Source organism: Heptranchias perlo, chromosome 18 (genome assembly GCF_035084215.1).
Source record: "Heptranchias perlo isolate sHepPer1 chromosome 18, sHepPer1.hap1, whole genome shotgun sequence".
NCBI lineage: Eukaryota > Metazoa > Chordata > Chondrichthyes > Hexanchiformes > Hexanchidae > Heptranchias > Heptranchias perlo.
In genome coordinates, this window is record NC_090342.1 from 45186127 (window position 1) to 45208313 (window position 22187).

At 40.8% G+C, this 22187-nt stretch overlaps 1 protein-coding gene across 1 annotated transcript in view; it reads right to left on the minus strand.

The window, feature by feature from the left end:
• Positions 1-312: 312 nt before the first annotated feature.
• The window catches only part of LOC137334825 (zinc finger protein 800-like), a 109841-nt gene continuing 87966 nt past the window's right edge, over positions 313-22187 (minus strand). The window contains exons 7-8 of the mRNA XM_067999830.1: positions 8158-9888; positions 313-5110 (exon numbers count right to left, since the gene is read on the minus strand). Coding sequence (XP_067855931.1) covers positions 5097-5110; positions 8158-9888 — 1745 coding nt within the window. The 3' untranslated portion in view covers positions 313-5096. The remainder of the gene's footprint in view (positions 5111-8157; positions 9889-22187) is intronic.

Genomic DNA, 22187 nt, shown 5'->3' on the forward strand with positions numbered 1-22187 from the left:
CTAGGCGGAGTGGTGTCCAAGACATAAATGTATGATGCTCAAATATGCAAAGCTCAAAGAAATACAGTAATCTAAGGATGCAGTCTGAGAACTACACTCCAGCAATATGGATGGTCCTTCTGACCCCTCGAAGAGTAAATATGAAGACCGTACATGTTGTGGGTTGGTAAAGGCAATGTAAATATCATCCAGTACAGAAATTCTTCACTTTAGAGTTGAAGTCTGAATGCAGACACTGTAGGACCAAGGTGAAAACCTCCTAAAACAGAAGTAATTCTGCAATCTATAACAGAGAGACAACGTGCACAGAAATTCAAGTTTGAATGGCTTTATTTACTGTTATACTTAATGTGGTTGCCAGTACAATACTCTATTGCTAGTCACTGCCACCCAGAGGAATTTTTAGGCAACTTTTCTTTTTTGTTTTCTGAACAATATTCAGGACAAACTGTCGTATGATGAGATCACAAAATAAAATGATGGACAGATTAATCAGGGATGGTATTCGATTGCTCTGCAATGCCAACTACTCTTGTTGCTGCACCAGTGCAGTTTCTTCATCAGTCTTCCTCAGTATACCTTTGTTCCTATATTTTGCTCCACAAAGTTTGTCTACATTCAATTTACCTATAGCAGCAAGTAATTGAAAACACATTCCTTCATATATACACACACACAGAAGCAACAAGATTCTGCAATTTTCTAAAGAAAAAATACTCAATAGAAAATTGCCCACTATAAATTGAACATCTGTTCTAATTGAGCAGGTCCATCGCCTAACCAACCTGACTTGTTTCCACCATGTTTCCTTTTCGCGCCAGGGTAACAAACTGTGCCGGTACCTGTCGCACTCTCTGGAACCCTGAAAAAGTACCCTTCCAAAGAACGAGGTTGAAAACTGATGACCTCTCGTTATTGGAGCCAAAGGTCAACTGTCGCAGTGATTTGAGAGCCTGTTTCAAGCTTCAGTAAGCAGGTGTCTCTCACTAGAAATCAAAGAACAAAATAAAAGTTGCTCAATGCAAATAGGGGTCAATTGTGTCTGGAAGTACAGGTGACATTGGTTGCCTAGTCCTAAAATCAGGTAATGCAGTTCACTAATTTCTTTATTAAATGGACTCCTTATGTATTCTCCATACACACGTGTTAGTAATACTGTAGCACTCTGGATTCTAGTTTACAATTAAAATTATGTGACAGGTTTACTCAAAAAGTGTCCTTGTAGCCTCATTGTTATAAGAGTAGTTTCACAGGTTGGGGTTTTAGGGCTACTCGACAGTCACATCCACAGGTAGGATGTATTTAATTGGTTCTTGGTCTGACAGAACAGACACAGTTTGCATAAACTAAACATTTCATCTTTTTCTTGGTGGCGGGAAGGAGGGAAAACATATCTTTTTTCTTCAATTTTTTTGTTTTAGTTTTCTCCCCTCATCTCCCCAAGGTGTCGACTCCCTCACCGGAGGAAGCAGTTTCCAGTGCCTCATCCATGGAGCCATTATTCACAAAAGACTTGACACTAATTGCCGACAAGCTATTGGACCGTGGAGGACATCACAGCCAAGCCTGATCCTATCCTCACCCCGTGACCACATAACCATGTATAACCATCAAAGTTGGGGGTGGGGGGGGGGGGGGGGGGGAAGAGACACACGACTGTGTCCCAACTTTTCCATTCTGTAACACGGAGTACAAAAGCCAACCACAACATTCCTATGACAGGCCTCAGATATGATCAGATAATTGAGCACCGATCAGGGATCAAACATTAATTCTCTATCTCACCCCGGCATAAGCAGGCCACCTGCCAGCTGATAATAGAACAGCGGCCAAACTGAAGCTCGTGTAGCCAGTAGCCTAGATAACTTTGTGACTCTCCATGCTGAAAGAAAAAAAAAACAAGAGATGCTGCTGAAGGACTTCAAATTCTTGGTTGTGTAAATGATTATCATAGTTGACTATTGTTAACTATCTATTAAATAATGCTCTTAACAGATATCTAATTTCCTCAGAATAATAAGCCGTAGACAAACTCATTGGACCTTACCAACATGCATGTGGTCAACTATAGTGTTTGATAGAATGTTATGGTTAAAAAAACTAAATGAAAAATGAGCAACGGTCACCACCCATTTTGGTGCATTGCAAAGAAGTAAATATTAATAGGACAAGGATAAAAATGTCGTCATTCATCTGCCTTATTTATAACTACTATAAACAAATGTATTAACTTTATCCCTTCACCTTCAACTAATTCCTTTTAACACATCAGTTTAGTGCTGTTTTTGTGGTAATATGCAACACACAACTGAATGCAATTTTGTTTCCTCAAAAGCAACATTTTGCTGAAACCTCCATTGGTGCACATCATTTAAACTGTTCATTAGTTGGACTGGAAGTTGTTCTTCCTGTAGAACAGCTGAAATGGAGAATTTTGCTTTTAGGTCCTTAGGAGTCACTGCATTTACTTAGTGCAAAGCTTTAGTAAGACTATTTTTGTGCTTCAGTTCAGAAAGTATCCATATTGTCATTACTACAGCATATTATGATATTACATTTGTAGGCTTGCCAAGCTTTTTATTAAAAAAAAATCTGCAAACTCTTAATACAACAAATCCAGACATGTGTACTCAACAAGGACTGGACAACAACACAACTACAGTGCCCAAGAACTGCTCATTTCATTGCCAATGTACTTCAGAAGTACTTCACTCGTATCCTTATTTCTGTATGGTCAATCAAAAACAAAGTTGTCATATACTCCAAGTAAGAGTATACACCGACAGGATTGCCAGACAGTTGCATACGTTTAGCCAGAGGATCTTACTGCCAACTTTTGGGGAGCGTATGTAGACCAATATTCCATAGATGCCATACCCTTAACACAATGAGTATGAAGATTCCTGTTCAATTAAGACTTCCCCACCCTTTCATTTCAGTAAAGGCAAGGTTTGTGATCGGTACCTCCACAGACTGATCCAAACTAGACTGCTGGCCCTGTGTTACTCTTTGGCCAGGGAACACAAATGCCAGTAGCAGTTGGCTCGTTATTAACATTAAAAATTACATTTTAAAAAAAAGCACCTGGGAACTTCACACTAGACATGGTCTCGGACAACTTGACAAAAATCAATTCGATTGACTTCACACCCATGTCACATCACACCGCTGCATCAATGAGAAGGCAAAGCTGCTTCACGACACAGAATGTGTACAGCTGACTTTCAAGCAGACTCCTACATACAGAATTCTGTTCATCTATTTCAAACATCTGACTAAACATAATAATTTGTTGTGCTTCTATTTACTGAAAATTGGTAATGCAAAAATAAGTTCTTTTCCGAAGTATTGGAGCATTTCTGAAACATAATTTTTTTGATATTAAATCTTATGAATACTTTAGTTTTTCAGAATTTAAGAAACTCTAGAAATAAAAATAAAAAAACTGTTCAGATATTTACAGAAAGAGATTCTGCCATTCTCTGCAGGTGCGCATTGTTTCCTATATTTTAATAGTTATCTCTTGATTCACAGAAACTAGACAGTTGTCCTGTCAAATTGCATTGAAAGAACACTGACAATAAAAGCTTCTGCTGCCATCAGTCCAACCGATCAACCTAAAAACAAAAATTGCCGGACAACAAATGGACTGAACTCAGAAGAAAACAATTTGTAGTCTTGCCAAACATTAACTACTATATTACAAGGCTCATTATCAGCAAACCATAATTTTGTTTGGTAGTTCAAGACCGTTTTGGACCAATAATCATAAAAATACTAGGCCATTTATAAGGAAAAACAATTAAAATTGGCCATGGTAGTTGATTACAGTACAATTTGCACTAGAAAAGGTTAGCAGATTTTAGAGGATATACAGTTGAGGGCAGTAAATGGTGTTACAGCGTTTGCATATTCTGCTTTCGTTCACTTTTGCAACACAAACCTTTCTTTTCCGTTTCTAAGAACATCCCCAAATAAAATTACACTTCAGGTGAGCATATTGGACTTTTAAGTGCAAACAGTTTGCTGTACCTAATCACAAATGTTTCATTTTTTAAACTGGCTTCTCAATTTAAAACACAAAGACACAAACAAAAAGTCATGGTTTTAAAAAAAGCTTTCCATCTTCAAAAATCTATTGCTTTTTCCTGTGAATGACTATCAAAACATCCATACTTTTAGTGTAAGTGTTAAAAGAAAAACTACTTACTATGTAAGAATTAGGTATAAATTACAAATTCTTCTTGCTATCAGGATATAATTCTGTTACTGTTTCTAATATCTGCTATAAGCACGGAGCAGTTAATCGTATTTTCTTATGACCCTTTTATAGATATGTAAAAGTTTTAGACGTGACCGTCACACATGCAAAAGTTTTGTATTACACTTAAAAAAATATATAAAAAGGAGAAGAAAAAACAAAGTCATTTTCTGCTGGTTCCTTTGTCCTCTAGTTGATCTCAGGAACACACAGCAATTAAAATTTGTGATCTTAAAAGGGACATGATAGGTTGCACACTGCTGAGTCTTTGCTGCAGAATAATAGTGTGCACTGCCTGGTGTAGTGCTCCTTCCTGTTCAAAACAACGTTCCTCTGACTTACCCTGATCAATGTCATGGGAGATCTGCCAGCTGTTCATAACAAACATACAACACACTAGTAGCAGACTTATACTGTGTCATGATTTTTGATAACCTTGTTCTGAGGTGATTCTCACTCAGGATTTGTAGGACCGGCTGTACGGTTTGTACACTCGTGAGTGCAGATCGCATTTCTGCGAAGATGTTGGAAAGAAACTTGGTATTCAAAGCCTGTACAGCTCAGTACATTGCTGTCATAGTGGCTTCACAGTCAGTCTGGAATGTTGTACCATCTTACATTCGGTACGTTAAAAAGGGCCATGGTAATTTGAATGCCATTACCGTCTCTCGTTTTAAACGTAGTTTCATAGAATCGCTCCTAATTTTGTGTCTGTGCTGCTTTGGTTTCATGTTCTTTCACAGCCTGGTATTTAGTCAGAATGACTCTCAATGGCTCGGCCACCAAATTCAGGCTTCAAACTACAAGAATCCCATGAGGTCCATTTGTTGGCATGTCATCTGGAAGTATCTGGGGAGGGAGGAGATTAAAAACAGACAAGTTTAACGTGCTGATGTTTGCAACAATGTTAAGCAGTGGCAATAACTATACATTAGATTGTTTAATCCATTAAAACCTTCATACTTCCAGCAACCACAGCTAAATAAGAAAAAGGCTACTCACTGTAGTAACTTTTCTTCTTCAAATACTGTATTTCTATCAAATATCTTTATTTGCTGGCTATGCCACCTACTGTTGGGTAGGCAAGTGCAGCTTTTAAAAAAAACTAGCACAGTAACAGAGTCTGTAGCTATTACATGACCTCCATAGTCATACTGAATCTATGGTAATAGAATTACATTTATCTGCAAGGTCTATTGGACCAAGACGATAACAAGCCAGGGAAAGATGTTACAATCCTTTCGGCTTGCTGCAAATATAAGAGACATCATCTTCGAATCAGCGCCCAATAAACGTTCTCTCTCAAAGGATGGATCAAGGCGTTTAGCTCGGATACCAAGGGCCTGTATTTTGTTAGAAATGTAACAAGCTTTCGGCCTCTCTGGGCCTGGGGAGAACCATTACTCTCAACTCCAGAACCAACCAACTTGGGACACAAATTTGTTGTCAATTGCATGGACCATCGAACTTGCCTTGAACTCTATTTGCACATCTTATTAAACTCCTTTGTCCTGGGTTTCTTATTTCTGTGTCTCAAAATAATTATAACTTCTTGTGTCTATCTAGAAAGGTTCACTGGCTTTTTGCTAAAGACAAATCAGCTATTTCACAGGACAGGAAGTTTTTTTTTAAAGTAGGCATCCCACACATCGATTTAGAATAGACTGGGAAATAATGGGAGTTCGAGTACAGTTTTGACTAAATCAGGAAGAAAAGGGAAATGACCATCTCATGTCCAAATGAAACCCAGAAGTTCCAATTCGAGTGACAATTCAAAAAAAGCCTACCTGCTGTGAATGAAATTACCTCTGTACAATCTCCAGGTTCTCACATTTTTGTTTCTGTTCTGAATTTTTACTGGCAACAGTATGAATTGAGGATAACGTCTATTGTATGAAGCAACTGAATCAGCTCCAAATCAGCACAGGAATTATCCACGCATAGGTCTCAGAGGAGTTCCAATTTAATCGCTTGTGAATACCTCCCAGAATATAACAGCCAAATCAAATCCCTACTGCTGCATTACCTCTCCTTCCACACTGTCTGCCACTGCCCAACTTGTATAGAATCATATAGCACAGAAGGCGGCCATTTGGCCCATCGTGCCTGTGCCAATTCTTTGAAAGAGCTTTCCAATTAGTTCCACTCCCCTAATCTTTCCCCATAGCCTTGCAATATTCTCCCCTTCAAGTATTTATCCAATTCCATTTTGAAAGTTACTACTGAATCTGCTTCCAGGCAGTGTGTTCCAGATCATAACAAATCGTTGCATAAAAATGTCTCATCTTCCCTCTGGCTCTATTGCCAATCATCTTAAATCACTGCAATCCAAAACCAATATTAATTTTGAGTAATAAAAATCATACTATCCATACACACCTAACAGGTAGTTGTTCTTAAGGTATGCAGAGGTGATTTTGAGTTGAAGCAAGCCGCTTCCACCAGTAAACCCAGATTAAAGCAATGAGCACCCACACAAGATGCAAGAACTTACTGTGAGGCAGATGGGTTAAGGTAAACATGGAAATTTTTAAAAAATCTTTCATAAATAAAAGAAAATGTTTTCTTTTAACATGGATGTGACTAGTGGAGTCCCGCAGGGATCTGTCTTGGGGCCTCAATTATTCACAATATTTATTAACGACTTAGATGAAGGCATAGAAAGTCTCATATCTAAGTTTGCCGATGACACAAAGATTGGTGGCATTGTAAGCAGTGTAGATGAAAACATAAAATTACAAAGCGATATTGATAGATTAGGTGAATGGGCAAAACTGTGGCAAATGGAATTCAATGTAGACAAATGTGAGGTCACCCACTTTGGACCAAAAAAGGATAGAACAGGGTACTTTCTAAATGGTAAAAAGTCAAAAACTGTGGATGTCCAAAGGGACTTAGGGGTTCAGGTACATAGATCATTGAAGTGTCATGAACAGGTGCAGAAAATAATCAAGAAGGCTAATGGAATGCTGGCTTTTATATCTAGAGGACTAGAGTACAAGGGGGCAGAAGTTATGCTGCAGCTATACAAAACCCTGGTTAGACCGTACCTGGAGTACTGTGAGCAGTTCTGGGCACCGCACCTTCAGAAGGACATATTGGCCTTGGAGGGAGTGCAGCGTAGGTTTACTAGAATGATACCTGGACTTCAAGGGTTAAGTTACGAGGAGAGATTACACAAATTGGGGTTGTATTCTCTGGAGTTTAGAAGGTTAAGGGGTGATCTGATCGAAGTTTATAAGATATTAAGGGGAACAGATAGAAACTATTTCCGCTGGTTGGGGATTCTAGGACTAGGGAGCACAGTCTAAAAATTAGAGCCAGACTTTTCTGGAGTGAGATTAGAAAACACTTCTACACACAAAGGGTGATAGAAGTTTGGAACTCTCTTCTGTAAATGGCAATTGATGCTAGCTCAATTACTAATTTTAAATCTGAGATCGATAGCTTTTTGGCAACCAAAGGTATTAAGGGATATGGGCCAAAGGCAGGTATATGGAGTTAAATCACAGATCAGCCATGATCTTATCAAATAGCGGAGCGGGCTCGAGGGGCTGAATGGCCTTCTCCTGTTCCTATGTTCCTAATCTACGGTACCAGACGAAGCAAAGGGGGCAATTTTAACCTAACTCACCGGGCGGGAAACCCAGTTTCGGGTGGAATGCTGGTTTTACACCCTGTCCAATATTCAGTAATATTGGGCTGTGTGTAAAACCAACGTTTCACCGGATCCTATGGGTTTCCCGACGGGCGGGTTAGGTTAAAATTGTCCCCATTAAAGCTTTAAATATAAGGACACAAACTTTGAACTAAAGGAGGGTTGGGGGCGGAGTGAAGGGTAATGAAATAAAATTTGTTTTGAAATCACGAAATGAATGACATCAGCGCAGGCTTACCAGAAAGAAGGGCCTTGGATCGGGTGCTGCGGCCAACATTTTTGTTTTCTTCTGGTGCTACAATTGTGTTTTTGTGGGTCTTCTTGTGATGCTCCAGGTAAGTCTTTTTGGCAAACGCTTTGCCACACTTATTGCACTTGTGCAGCGAGAAGTGTTTGGTGAATTTCACTTCAGTGCCGGGCTCTGCTCCGTCGGTCCTCCTGCTGACGACGGTGCACGGAACTGGGGAGGTGGAGGTGCCGTCGTGCTTGTTGGCGTGCCTGGCTTCGTCCCTCTGGGGCCCTCTCCTAGGCACTCTGTTCAGGACAAATTCAATCGGTTTCTTCACCGCCCGGCTCTCTAGGTTGGCAGTGATTTTGCCCAGGTAGCGGGTTGACTTCTTGTGCACCACCGTTATGTGCCTGACCACGTCCCTCTTGCGACGCGTCTCATAGGTGCAGAGGGGGCACTTGTAGAACTTGACGTAGAAGTTATTGCCGTCCGTGTGCAGCTCGATGTGCTTCGTCAGGTTCTGCTTGGAGGTGAACTGCCGCTTGCATAGCTTGCAGTAAAGCTGCTTGAAGTCAAAGCCCATCGAGAGCTTGGGCTTCCTGGGTTTGGGATGGCCAGCTGCAGCAGCTGGGCTCGACGCCTTTGGGCTATCGTTCTCTTGCTTCACTTTGTTTTTCAGCGTCGGAGTGTTTTTCTTCTCCCCCATTTGACTCGAGCCCTTGGGCTCGCCCTGAGGTGACGGCCTAATGGCCGGCGGCGATGCCTCCACGCTGCCCGCACAGTCGGCAGCAGCTTCAGCTGTCTCCATGCTGCGGGCCACTGCCGCGCCCTGCTCCGGGAGCTTGGACGGGCTCTCGCCCAGATTCATCTTGTGCACGATTAGCATGTGCCGCTTCAGCATGACCTGCGAGCTGTACTTCCTCTTGCACAGAAGGCACTTGCACGCTGTCAGGTTGTACTCGGCCTTCGAGGAAGACTTGCGTCTGCGCGGCGGAGGGGTGGTGAGCTGCTCGGGGGATGTTTCTTCCAAGCTCAGCGGCTGCCCAGGTTTGGTGGCTATGTCGGGGGTAATGCAGTCCCTCCTCAGGCCTCTGTGTACCTCGTCGAAGTGCCTGCGCACATTCGCTTTCGTGGCAAAGAACTTGTGGCAGACAGGGCAGTTCCTGCCAACGGTGACCACCCCGATGCCCCTTGAGCGCCCCCTGGTGGTAGATAGGGAGGACTGGTGCCCTGTGCTAATCTTAGTTTCAATGTACTTCTTCAGCTCTTCCATCTTCTTCTTGTGCACTTTCCGGATGTGCCGCCTTACACTGCGCCGGGAATTGAACATTTTTGCACAGAGGCAGCAGACCAAGTGGGGAGCAAGATCGGAACCATCGGAGAACTCCACTTCTGAGAGGAGGGGATCCGGGCTTTCTTCTAGTCTTTGGGCTGCTACTTCTTTCTTGATAAGCTCTGCAGGAACCGAATTGACGAGTTCCAACTCTTCCTCTGGTACAACCTCCGGCATCTGCTCAACATCCGACTCTGGCGCTGGTATTGGGCTTGGGGTTTGGGTACTGTACGTCTCTATGTTGAGGGTTGGATCGTCGAGTCTAGTTACGTGCTGGTACACTGCATTTTGATTAGTTTCTATGGGTTCTAGTTTGATGATGTACTCTTGCTTGTCAACCCTAGGATAGATTGCTTCCAAAAGTTCCCGTATAGTTTGACTCTGTTTATCACTTGAATCTGGGAAATCTAAAGCAGTAAAAATATCTTACTTGGATGCAGTGCACAAAATAATAATCTAATAATACCTTAAAATAACTTCAAAAGATGAATTTACAAATTCAACCAATACAAATTAAAATTTCCCTGTATAATTATTTTAGTGTAGATTATTGAAAGAATTGAACTGCAGCTTTAACACATATTGTAAATATAATCTACAAAGGTCAATGAATCATATTTTCGGTAGACTAATTTAGTATCTGTGCAGATACTGGCAGTTTCCGTCTCCATTTAAACTGAATAAGTTTGCAGTCGGTGAACTATTATTTCCTGGACAAAAGATAATAATGAAACCAAAAATAAAGAAAAATGTATTTGTAAGGCTCTGACTAACACCATCTTCTCACGTGATGAAACAGTAAAGAAATATAGCGCCTTTCACGACCTCAGGATGTCCCAAAGCGCTTTACAGCCAATGAAGTACTTTTGAAGTGTAGTCACTGTTATAATGAAGGAAACACAGGGTGCAGTAAGGGCTCACAAACAGCAATTAGATAAATGAGCAGATAATCTGTTTAAATTGTTGGTTGAGGGACAGGGGGAGAAACTCCCCTGCTCTTCTTCCAATAGTGCAGTTGAATCGTTTCCATCCACCCCAGAGGGCAGACCGGGCCTCCGTTTAATATCTCATCCAAACAGCACCTCCAACAGTGCAGCGCTTCCTCAGTACTGCAGTGGAGTGCCAGCCTAGATTTTGTCCTCAAGTCTCTGGAGTGGGGACCCCACAACCTTCTGACAGAGGGGACATGCTAACACTGAACCAAGGCTGACACCTAAGGTTCCTTAAGTTTCCTATAGCGGAGCGAAATATTAATGACAGGACTGATGTTTGGGTCAATTTTGCAACGTACCTTCCCAAAACCAAGCCTCCTGGGCTCGCTTGTTGTGCTGTCATGAATAATGTATGAGCCCCCTTCACAGTTCAATGAGGAAACGCGGCAGCTAATTTGTGCACAGCAAGGTCCCACAAACAGCAATGAGATGATGCCCAGACAGTGATGTTGGTCAAAGGATAAATATTGGCCAGAACACTGGGGAGAACTCCCCTGCAACCACAGAAAGCCAGGACGGTTAAAATTACGAAGTAGGTTTTCTTGGGTAGATGCCACCCCTGGGGTCAAGAACAACAGATTTAACTGGATGGAGTAAACAAAGTAAAAATTCCACAGAATGTTTATCAGGAAATATATATTTTTTAAAATGATCAAATTTACAATGTTTTCCTGGAAGGGGAGGAATTTTATTGCGAAGCAGCGCTGTACAACTGTACATAGTTGACAGGCAATGTAGTCCAACCTTTAAATGAATGTGACAGGGACACTTTATTGAATGGTCCCAATTCACTGTCAAGTGCTCAAAGCAATCACTGCAGTGTGCTTTAAATATTGATCCCTATGCAAGTTCACAAAAACTAAATGATATTTGAAGATAAAATTTGGTGAAAAGCAGCCCTCAAGTTTTTTTTTTCTCTTTTTAAATATTCCTTCAGGCATCGCCTATCAAGTGGCACTTCTTCAGCCTTACAGGTTTACTGAATACATAAATAATCAGAGTGTCATAACAGTACAACACTTTGGAATGCAACAAATTAGTACAGAAAAAAAAGCATGGCCCAAGAACATCAGAAGTGCCAGAGCAGGTCGAGCACTTGCACTGCTAATAATGGAGGATGGTCTGGCTTATGAAAGGAGGGTGAGCCGCCTTACAGTATTTGTAAGGTGACGGTTTAAGCAGTGTAAATGGCAGAAAAATAAGCAAATGAAAAATCCCATTGTGTGAACGTCTACCCGACCAATGTCATTTACCTTCAGACACCCCTATTCTTGTGCAAGACAGCTCGTCGGATAGAAGGTTATCAGTCAAACACTCAGTTACATTTGTTGCATTGTGTGGGGAGGAATAAATAAAGAACAAATTTGCATTTCTTGACCTCAATGTCCCAAAGCGTTTCACAGCCAATGAAGTTCTTATGAAGTGTGGTTATTGTTGTAATGTAGGCAATGTGGCAGCCAATTTATGCACAGCAAGGCCCCATGCAGAAAGCAATGAAATAATGAGCAAATAATCTTTTTTTTTTTTTTAAAAGTGATGCTGGTTAAGGGATAAACGTTGGCCAGGAGAATTCCCTGCTATTCTTCGAATAGTGCTGTGGGATCTTTTACCAAGAGGGCAGACGAGATCCCGGATTAACATCTCATCCGAAAGACAGCACCTCCGACAGTGTGGCACTCCCTTAGTACTGCACTGAAGTGTCAGCCTCAATTTTGTGCTCAAGTCTCTGGAGTGGGATTTAAATATGACAGTAGAATAACACTTCGGAAACTACTGCATCGGTCACTGTTCCACATATTGTCTGCAAATAAAGACTGGTTACATATGGATGGAAAACAACAACTGCAGTCCATTCAGCACCACTCCCCCCCATTCTTTAAATGGTGACCCTGGTAGACAGCAGGAATAAAACCTGCCTTGCTATCAGCCAGTGCTGGCACTGGGTGTATTAGCATATTGAAACCAATATCCTATATTAAATATCCCACTTCAGCCAGACTGCTTATTTCATGATACTCAATGTATCACCTCAAATGTCGCCCACTCTTGCCTCCATCGTCATCGGGAACAGGCTTGTAATCACCTGTGTTATTAAACTCAAAGTGCTGTCCAAAGACGCAACCCAAGTTTGGAAGAACAAAATCTACAATTGTACGCACTAAATCTCTACCTTTTCACATTCAAGTGGACATCATATGAAAATTTCTCAGACACACCGTAACACTTCACAGAAATCCTAGTAACAACATTGATTGCTTTTTATCAAACTGAAGCACAAGATTAACAATGGTCCTACCCATTTTTTTTCCCATTATAGCCTACCATTTCACATATTAATGTAAAATGAAAGACATGAAGGCAACCATACAGACAAAAATGAATGCTACAAAAGACAGATTTCAGTCTTTTACTGGATGCAACTGGCATTCAATAACAATACAGGCAGAATTCACTGCTCATCTGCCTGTGCTGATGGAAAAATAATGCAGCCACACAAACCATTATTCCACACAAGGTTGCTTGCCATTAATCAAGAAAGGAAAACTTCTGGCACGAAAGAGAGTCATATTTATTTAAGGTTTTTGAGCTACACTTATTGACATCAGAAGTAGTGGCAACATTCCCGCAGACAACACTTACTCGATTCTGAGATTTACAATGACCAGTTTCACAGCCTACTACAGGCTGATTACATTCAGCCAGAGACACATAATTTAGTTAAGGCAGTAAATCTATAAAATCTGATGAGAATCCTGAGGTTTACTTAAGTAAGAACTGCTGCTACTTTCATTACCTGAAGATGACTCATACTGATGTACAACATGTATTGGACAAAGAATTTTCAAATAATTAACCAAAAGCTACTTTTTTTGATCGAGCTCCAGTAAGTGAATCCTTGGGCGAGGACAGTAACAGTAACAGTCATTGTCAAAATGTAACAGAACAAAAACCTTGCATAAAATCTAAACTTTTGTACATGCACGATGAAGTGATTCCAGGTTGAAGCATTCGGCTGCTGGCTACAAACCGCAACTGCTGTGTTCTACCTGATTCGGCTATCAACCAGCTTCTCAAACTCCAACTACCCCATCCTTGAACTCTAATTTCTTGTTCCTCATCTGCCATCCCACACCCTCTTCCGCCTTCCTGCATTTCACTGAATTTAAATGAAGACACAATTGATGTCTCCGAACCAAACTTGTTTTTTCCTAGGATCCCAAAGTCATGGGTCTCCTTACCTCCCTCAGTCTTCCCTCTCTCCCTTTTAAAACTCAAGCTTTGTGTGACCTAATCCTTACTTTGAGATTTTCTTCATCTCTTCTACTTCTTTCAACCACAGTGGTGTCCTGCACTTTGGGCCTCAGTCTTTCACCCAGGTGTCTTAATAAAAAATGATGAGCATCATGGATGATCTATGCAAATGACCTGGATTCAGAAACTCAATACAAGTTGGCCAAATTTTCAAATGATATGAAACTGGAGGGGGCAGTAGAGTTTGATGAAGCAGCTAAGGAGTTACAGAGAACTTAAGACAATTTGCAACTGGTAGAATTATGGGAAATGAAGTTCAATGCAGATAAGTGGATGAAAAAGGAAAGAAGCTAATGAATGGGAGAGGCTGAAATAGATTGGGAATCATAGTAGACCCAACAACGACCTTATCCAGTCATTGAGAGCAACAATTAGCAAAGCAAAATATTGAGCTACATTGCCAAATCAGTGGTGTTTAAGTTTGAGGTGGTCATATTGAAGTTGTACAGTGTTCTGGTCACGTCACACCTCAAATACTGAATTTAGTCCTGATCAGTGAGGCACAAGGAAAGCATCCAAGCCCTGGAAATGGTGCAGAGAAAGACGGCAAGTTGGATCTTCAATGTCAGAGGACTATGATGAGGGAAGGTTAGTGTGGACTCTTGGACCCTGCACAAAGGCACTTAAAAAAAGGCATTTGAGAAGGGATCTTATAGGGATACTTAAGATACTTAGTGGAATAGAAAAAGTTAATCATGAGCACAATTTCAAATTAAACCACAACTGCAGGAAATGGGAACATAGATGTGAACTGTAAAAGGCAAGTTCAGAACTGATGGTCAGGAAGCACTTCTTCATACCAAAAGTGATGATTGCCTGATGTTTCTTCTTGGTCGGGTAGTAAAGGCAAAAATCCTGAGTCATTCAAGAGGCAGCTGCATGCTGTAATGAGGAAGTGGGAACTGTATGTTTCTACAAATGATGAGCTGGATGGGGTGAATGGACTCCTCCTCACCTATCTTTGTGATGATAATCTGATGCCAACTTGGAAACAAGTATTCTGTGAGTCTGTTAGTATAGGACCCAAAAGTTTCAGCATGTTCAGGTCCTCAAGCAATTGACAAGGGTTCATATCTAATAACATTTCGATGCTGAAGCAATTCTAACATTGCAGGCATTCAATACGTTATGTAAATAGTACAAGTTCCAAATACTTGCAGAAAACAGATGAAGGGAGGAAAAATAGATGCCCTTGCATTTATATAGCACCCTATCAAAGGCTGTCCCAAAGTGCATCACAACCAATGATAACTGATGTCCTCTTCTGTCATTATGTTGGCGACATGGGAGTAAATTTGCACATAGCAAGGGCTGGAAACATCAAATGCAACAAAGAACCAGTTCATTTTTTGTTGTGGTGTTGATTGAAGAAGGAATATTGGCCAGGAGACAAGAGAATTCCATGGAATCTATAGCCTCCAACTGAACAGATTGCCAAGATCTCAATTAAATGTCCTATCTAAAAGAGGACACCCCCCCCCCCAACAATGCACCAGTCCCTCAGTACTGCACTGAAGTATTTGGCTAGATTTTGTGCCCAAGTCCAGGTGCTCTGACTCAGAGGTGAGTGCTACCAACTGAGCCAAGCAATGCTTGTCACTACACAGTTTTTACATAAAAAAATCTTCTGGAGCCATAAAAGATGGGCTCTGAAAATTAGACTAATGGAAGTTTGCACTCACATTCAAAATAAGGGGGCAAGATTTCCTCTGTGTAAACAGGTTTACAATTTGAATCTTCCCCCATGATTTTTAACTAATTTAAAATAACCACAAGGGACTGATTTGCTCTGCATAAGAGCTATGGCATGCACTAAACGCATATTATTGGAAAGTAATTTTGTGATTAGGCGTTAAGTGGGCAGATGCTAACTTTGGCCAGAGTTCCAAGAGCTACTCCAAGGAGTAAATATTTCTAATATATGTTATCCCACAGACTCAGCATTAACAGTTTATATTTGTTTGTTAGCTGTTTATTAAGCCGCAATTGATGTAGAATGTGCAACTTTACTCATCCGAACATATGAAATTGACAGGCAGGAAAAGACCAGCTGGTCCAACAAGCCGGTCCAACACTCATGATGGCCAGAGCATCATGACTAGATACTTCCCACCCAAAGATAGAAAAACCCAGGGTCAATAAGGGAAAAAATACCCTGGAATATTCCTCTCTGACCCCCTCAGGCAATCAAAACCAGGCAACCAAAATCATGCTTAAGATGATTAAAGGATTTGATAGGGTCGATAGAGAGAAATTATTTTCTCTGGTGGGAGAGTCCAGAACAGGGGGCGGGGGGCATAACCTTGAAATTAGAGCTAGGCCGTTCAGGGGTGATGTCAGAAATCACTTCTTCACACAAAGGGTAGTAGGAATCTTGAACTCTTTCCCTCACATCAATGGAAGATATCACTTGGGTCAATCAGTCGAGTTTACCATTGCATTACTGAGGTAAGTGTCAGCCGTGGCTCAGTGATAGCACTCTCGCCTCTGAGGGTCAGAAGGTTGTGGGTTCAAGTCCCACTCTAGAGAAGAGCACAAAATCCAGGCTGACACTCCAGTGCAGTACTGAGGGAGCGCTGCACTGTCGGAGGTACCGTCTCAGGTGGACATAAAAGATCCCATGGCACTATTTCAAAGAAGAGCAGGGGAGTTACCCTCAGTGTCCTGGCTAATATTTATCCCAACATCACTAAAAAAGATTATCTGATCATTATCACATTGCTGTTTGTGGGTCTTTGTTGTTCGCAAATTGGCTGCCACATGTCCTACATTGCAACAGTGACTGCACTTCAAAAAGTACTTCACTGGCTGTAAAGCCCTTTGGGACATCCTGAGGTTGTGAAAGTTAATATATAAATGCAAGTCTTTCTTTATAACCAATGTCCTTTTCCACCATGTGTCACCAAATTCTTCAGCAAACTGTTGCTTGCTGAGCTCCACGTTGGCAGTTCTCATGCTACCCCAGTTGCAGCAACCCAAGTCCGTTTCCTGTGGCTCAAACTTCCCAGGTAACTGGCTTCTCTTGTTGCTGCAGCAGAGACAGACCTAATTTTACCAGTTGTACCACTGCCCAAGTACAAGGCACCACTGGTTACACCATGTCACTATTCAGACACAAGCAGGCAATGCCCTCCAGAAAGGTTACTGTTCCCCTCCAGAAAGGTTACTGTTCCCCTCAGATGATACATGACTACCAGTCAAAATAATTAGGCAAATTAATGCTCATTTTCCAGGGAATCCTCATGACACTTCCTGAGGAAATCAAGGATTCCACAATTGTTCCCGTTGGAGTCTGTGCTGTCTGAGAATAGACACTACTACTCTTCTCCTACACAGACACATTTATAGTTTGTTATTTTGCAAATATTACAGCTTTACATCTGATGTTCAGTTTTAACAGAACATTTGTTTTCTGGTGCAGCTTCCAGCTGTGTTCCTGATGTAATTCAGTTCTCCTCACAACATGCACAATTACTTCCTGTACCTGTGAAATCATGTACTTACAGTCAGTTCTGTAGATTAATAATGTCACTAACCTGCTAACTGTCACTCATTTGGAGTGAAAGTAACTTAGCTTATTTTTTTTTTTAAAAAGTCTTTTGTTTTTTTGTCAATCTCACTGATAGTAAATGGCACTCTTAACATTCACACACTGTTGAAAGCTCTTGATGTATTTGTAGTTCCCAAAACATGTATTTATTACCTGGTGCACCGCAGAGATCCAGTAATTCCACAATATAAAATATCACTGTACATTAAGGGTGCCAAACTGTGATGGACTAGAGTATTCAGGGGCTCCTTTACTGTAAAGCTAGTGTGAATACAGATTAGTACACCAGTATTTTGCGTCATCCAGAATTTGTCTAATGGAAAACTATTGCACTTGAAGGCTGCTTTACTTTTATTTATAGACTGCTTTACAGGAAATTTTTAAAAATGATTTTACTGGAAGTATAAGTCAATATGTTAATGCTTTTCAGTAATAAATGCAATGGTATGCCTCAGTACATCGGCCTGCAAATACTTTTGAATATTACAGGGAAGGAATATGTCTATGAACACAGAAGATTTGATCTTCACTTCCTGACTGCAATGTAATCAAATCCTTACTACACACAGAGCCTTGTGGATTTTCTTTATTTTCACGATTAATTAAGGAAGAACATACTTGCATTTATATAGCGCCTTTCAAGATCTCAATGTCCCAAAGCGCTTTACAGCCAATGAAGTGCTTTTGAAGTGTAATCACTGTTGTAACATAGGGAAACGTGGCATCCACGAGTATTGCACAGCTGGATTATGACAATTTTTACAGCACTTCTTACATAAGGAAAATACCTTGGAGCACTTGACATAGCAGGAAAAAATATGGATGCTTAGTGGGAGAAATAGGGGAACACAATTTTTGGGTTGGGAGCTGCATTATCGCAACACTCAGTGGCAGTCAATAAAACAAATCAAATGATGGGATTTATTAAAAAGGTCAATATTGAGTCGAAATCGTGAGGAATTCCTGCCACTTTATAAATTATTGGTGGGGATACAGAAGGCAGCAACCAAAATAACTGAGGGGATGGAGGGATTGGATAATGAGAAGCGATTATGTAAATTGGGCATGGAGAAGGGAAGGTTGAAAGGTGATATGATTGTGGTTTTTAGGATTCTAAAAGGGACTAGATAATTTCGACCATGACAAGCTATTTCAGCTTGTCCAGAACAGTAGAACCAGAGAACACGCCCTGCGCTTAAAGGGGGGTAAATTCAAAACTAATCTGCGGAAACAATATTTTAATGAGCGAGTTATAAATCTATGGAACAGACTCCCTATAACAGGGGTATCAAACTCAATTTACATGGTGGGCCTGATCCTGCATCCTGGCACTTGGAATGGGCCACATTCAGAAGTTATTTGGACTCATTGGGATAGAAACTAGTATGCGTTCTGCCCGTATTTTGGGTGTAAAGTGGGTGCAATTTTTTATAAATTGTAAATTCCCCTCCATTCTTCCTCTTCTGTTCTCTTTCACAGATCACCCTGCTTCATCTAAAAAAACAGAATGGACTGAGCCAACGTAAGGCACAATTCAGGTCGGACAAGTTCCTGTTGCTTCCTGATCCCACAGGTGCAGCACTGCATCTAATTACCCTAAGGACTCCAGATGTACATTTAACCAGGAAAGAAAAGTCAAAATTACAGATGGTACCAGGGTACAGACACCCAACCTTCTGATTGGGAATCCAGTATTCAAACCATTTTGAGTGGTTTACGTGCACTCCAATTAACCATTTTTCTCCATTGCTTACTAAACATGCTTTGTCTATAAGTCTGACCAGCATGTGCACGGCAGATTACAATACTGTTGCAACTCTAAGATTTGAGTCTGCATCAGATAGCTTTAAAAATACCCTTGGCAGCTAGGGAAGAGAGTTTGGGTTGTTTCAACTCTGTTCCTTGTTTGGAACTGGAACAGAATAAAAAAAATACATTTTTAACTTTTAATTGTGGCCAACAAAGAACATCGTGGGCAAAGTTTTTACAGTTTGATTTTGGCAAGATGTGTAAAAAGCAGCTTTTCAAAGAAAGGTTTTGCATGAAACATCCAACTCATGACAATATAGATCTGTCAGGAAAAACAAGAACTCTTTTAGAGATTGATAGAATGTTTGTTTAAAGAACCTATCCTGTGCGACACTAAGCAGTGAAAAGGCTGCAGCAGACAACGCTAATTAACGGCATTTGATTACTGCACTGTAGGGCACCAGAAAGATTCCCAACTGAGCCCCATTACTGTCATAACTGCAAAGCACACACTCAGGATTTGGCAGGCATAGAATATAGTTGTTGCAGTAACAACTATAACAAAACACCAGGAAACAATGGAAATACAATTTAACTCCAACTGCGTGTCTGTTAAAGCAAATTTCAGTTCAAGGGACAGCTCCTTTGCAAAATTTCCGGATCTGTTAAAAAGTTACAGTGCGCATAATAACTCACGATAAACACAAAGTATACCAGATCACAAACATTTATTATAGTGCCCAGCAGTACGATTCTGCATCAAAGAAAGTACAAGCAGCCCATGCATGTTAGAGTAGCTGGAAATCATAGGTTTTGAGTAGTCCATGCAGAATTAGAAGTTAGTAATGTTTAAATGTTGCTTACTTTAAAGGGGGCCACTATCCCTGAAATACTTTATTTACATAGCAGAAATCTCTATTAAACGAACCCACAAAGTATAGGCACTAGTAAAGTGTAATGGCAGGTTTGACACTTGGTACTACCAGCAGATTTCCATGGAGCTGCTCACAATATGTAAGGTGTGCACTGTTTTACAACAGCAGGAGCATTATATCATGTAATGCACAATGTATTATTAGGAACACAGGAACGGGAGTAGACCATTCAGCCTCTCAAGCCTGCTCAGCCATTCAATTAGATCACGGCTGATCTGTACCTCAACCCCATTTTGCCACCTTAGCTCCATATCACTTGATACCTTGACCTAGCAAAAATCTATCGCTCTCAATCTTGAAAGCTCCAATTGTCCCAGAATCCACAGCCTTTTGGGGAAGAGAATTCTAGATTTCTACTCCCCTTTGTGTGAAAAAGTGCTCCCTGATTTCCCTCCTAAATGGCCTGGCTCTAATTTTAAGATTATGTCCCCTCATTCTTGATTTCCCCCACCAGAGGAAATAGTTTCTCTGTATCCACCCTATCAAATCCTTTTAACATTTTAAACACCTCGATCAGATCACCCCTTAATCTTCTTTACTCACGGGAATACAATCCAAGTTTAAGCGTAATTTAACACTCTAAGTCTGGTACCATTCTGGTGACTGCAATTATTGTGCTGCTAAGCTGGAAGTGTGTCCCTTAAGCTCCACTAGGTCTAACTACTGTAAATAGATCTTGGAGAATGATTAGAGAGTGACGGCTTCTCTTGAGATTGGGAGTTAGCTGTAAATCCCTGACTCATCATCAAAGTACAAAGAACCCAACATAAAATGTCTGGCTTTCTTTCTGTGTTTAAGACTGTTTTGCAAATGTAACAGTGAAAGACATACACTTGAAGGAGAGAGAGAGCGAGAAAAAAAAGAGGAGAGGGAGAAAAAGGGAGACAGACAGAGACATTCTTGAACTATGAAAAATACCCTGCAGTACAACTGTTTTGTCCTTCCAAACTTGGCTTGTGTCTAGAGAGAGCATTTTAAGTTATATAGCACTAGGATAATGTACTGATGGCTACAGGCCTGTCACTGCTGGTGCAGTGGCAGGCTCAATACAAAGTGATGAATTAAGAGTATGGCACAAGCGTGATGAATTGAAGATTGGTCTCATTTTTAATCATGAGCAACTCTTATTATTATTTCTTCACAGAATTTTGATGGTTGGCCAGCTAGTGGTCACTATGTTTGCTGCTTGGGCAGGCGGGTGAATGAGTCATCTCTGTCTAAATCAACTGGCAAATGAGTGGTAATTGGCAAACCCACACAGATGACAGAGAGACTTAATATTAATGAGCTGGCTTTGAGAAGTTGACAGAGATAATTGTTTGGGGTTACCAGCCCACCAATCAGGAAATCTAAACTTGTTCTGTACAGGTGCAAACACTGTACCAGGAAATCCTGTCAAGCCAATTCTTGCCTTTGAACCCTATTTTAATTCAAAGCTTTGTCTATTATGAAAGTGTCGTTTTGATTGCCCTTCATCGCAATTCAGCCTTCAAAGTGATGATAGGTACAATTTTGGGGTTGTGCATCAAGGTTTCTTTAGCGAATACCTGCCTCATAAGGCCGTTGATGAGCTGAATTGAGTGGAGATATTCCATGAATGTTTGGTTTCATATAAGTTTTTCCTCACAGGCATGTGATCCATGTTATGAGAATTACAGACATTCTGAATTGTTTTGTTATTTTGAACCAGATTCTGTAAGCTAAGTAAGCCACTGTGATTTTCCATTAGCCTGTTCTCAGATTTTTCTACTGCTAATTTTATTTTTCAATATACCTAATTCATATTATGTAACCCAATATTTATGGTAGTTTGCTATTTGTCCACCAGTCAGAGAGGTCAGGAGTTATTACTGTCAGTGAGATTATCAGCAGCATGTCAAGTTTATTCTAGGAAGGGTCATCGACCTGAAACGTTAACTCGGTTTCTTTCTCCACAGCTGCTGCCTGACTTGCTGAGCATTTCCAGCATTTTCTGTTTTTATTGTAGACCTTATTGCTCACCCTGGTCATGTTACATTATCAGATAGTTTTCACACAAGGTCATACTGCAGTTCATTGGGAGCAAAGGCTTGTAGTTGTGTGTGTCGGGCACAAGAAAAATGTATTTGGCGGGAACTTGAATCGTAACAATATTAAAGTGTGCTAGCATAAAATTAATGCCTATTAGC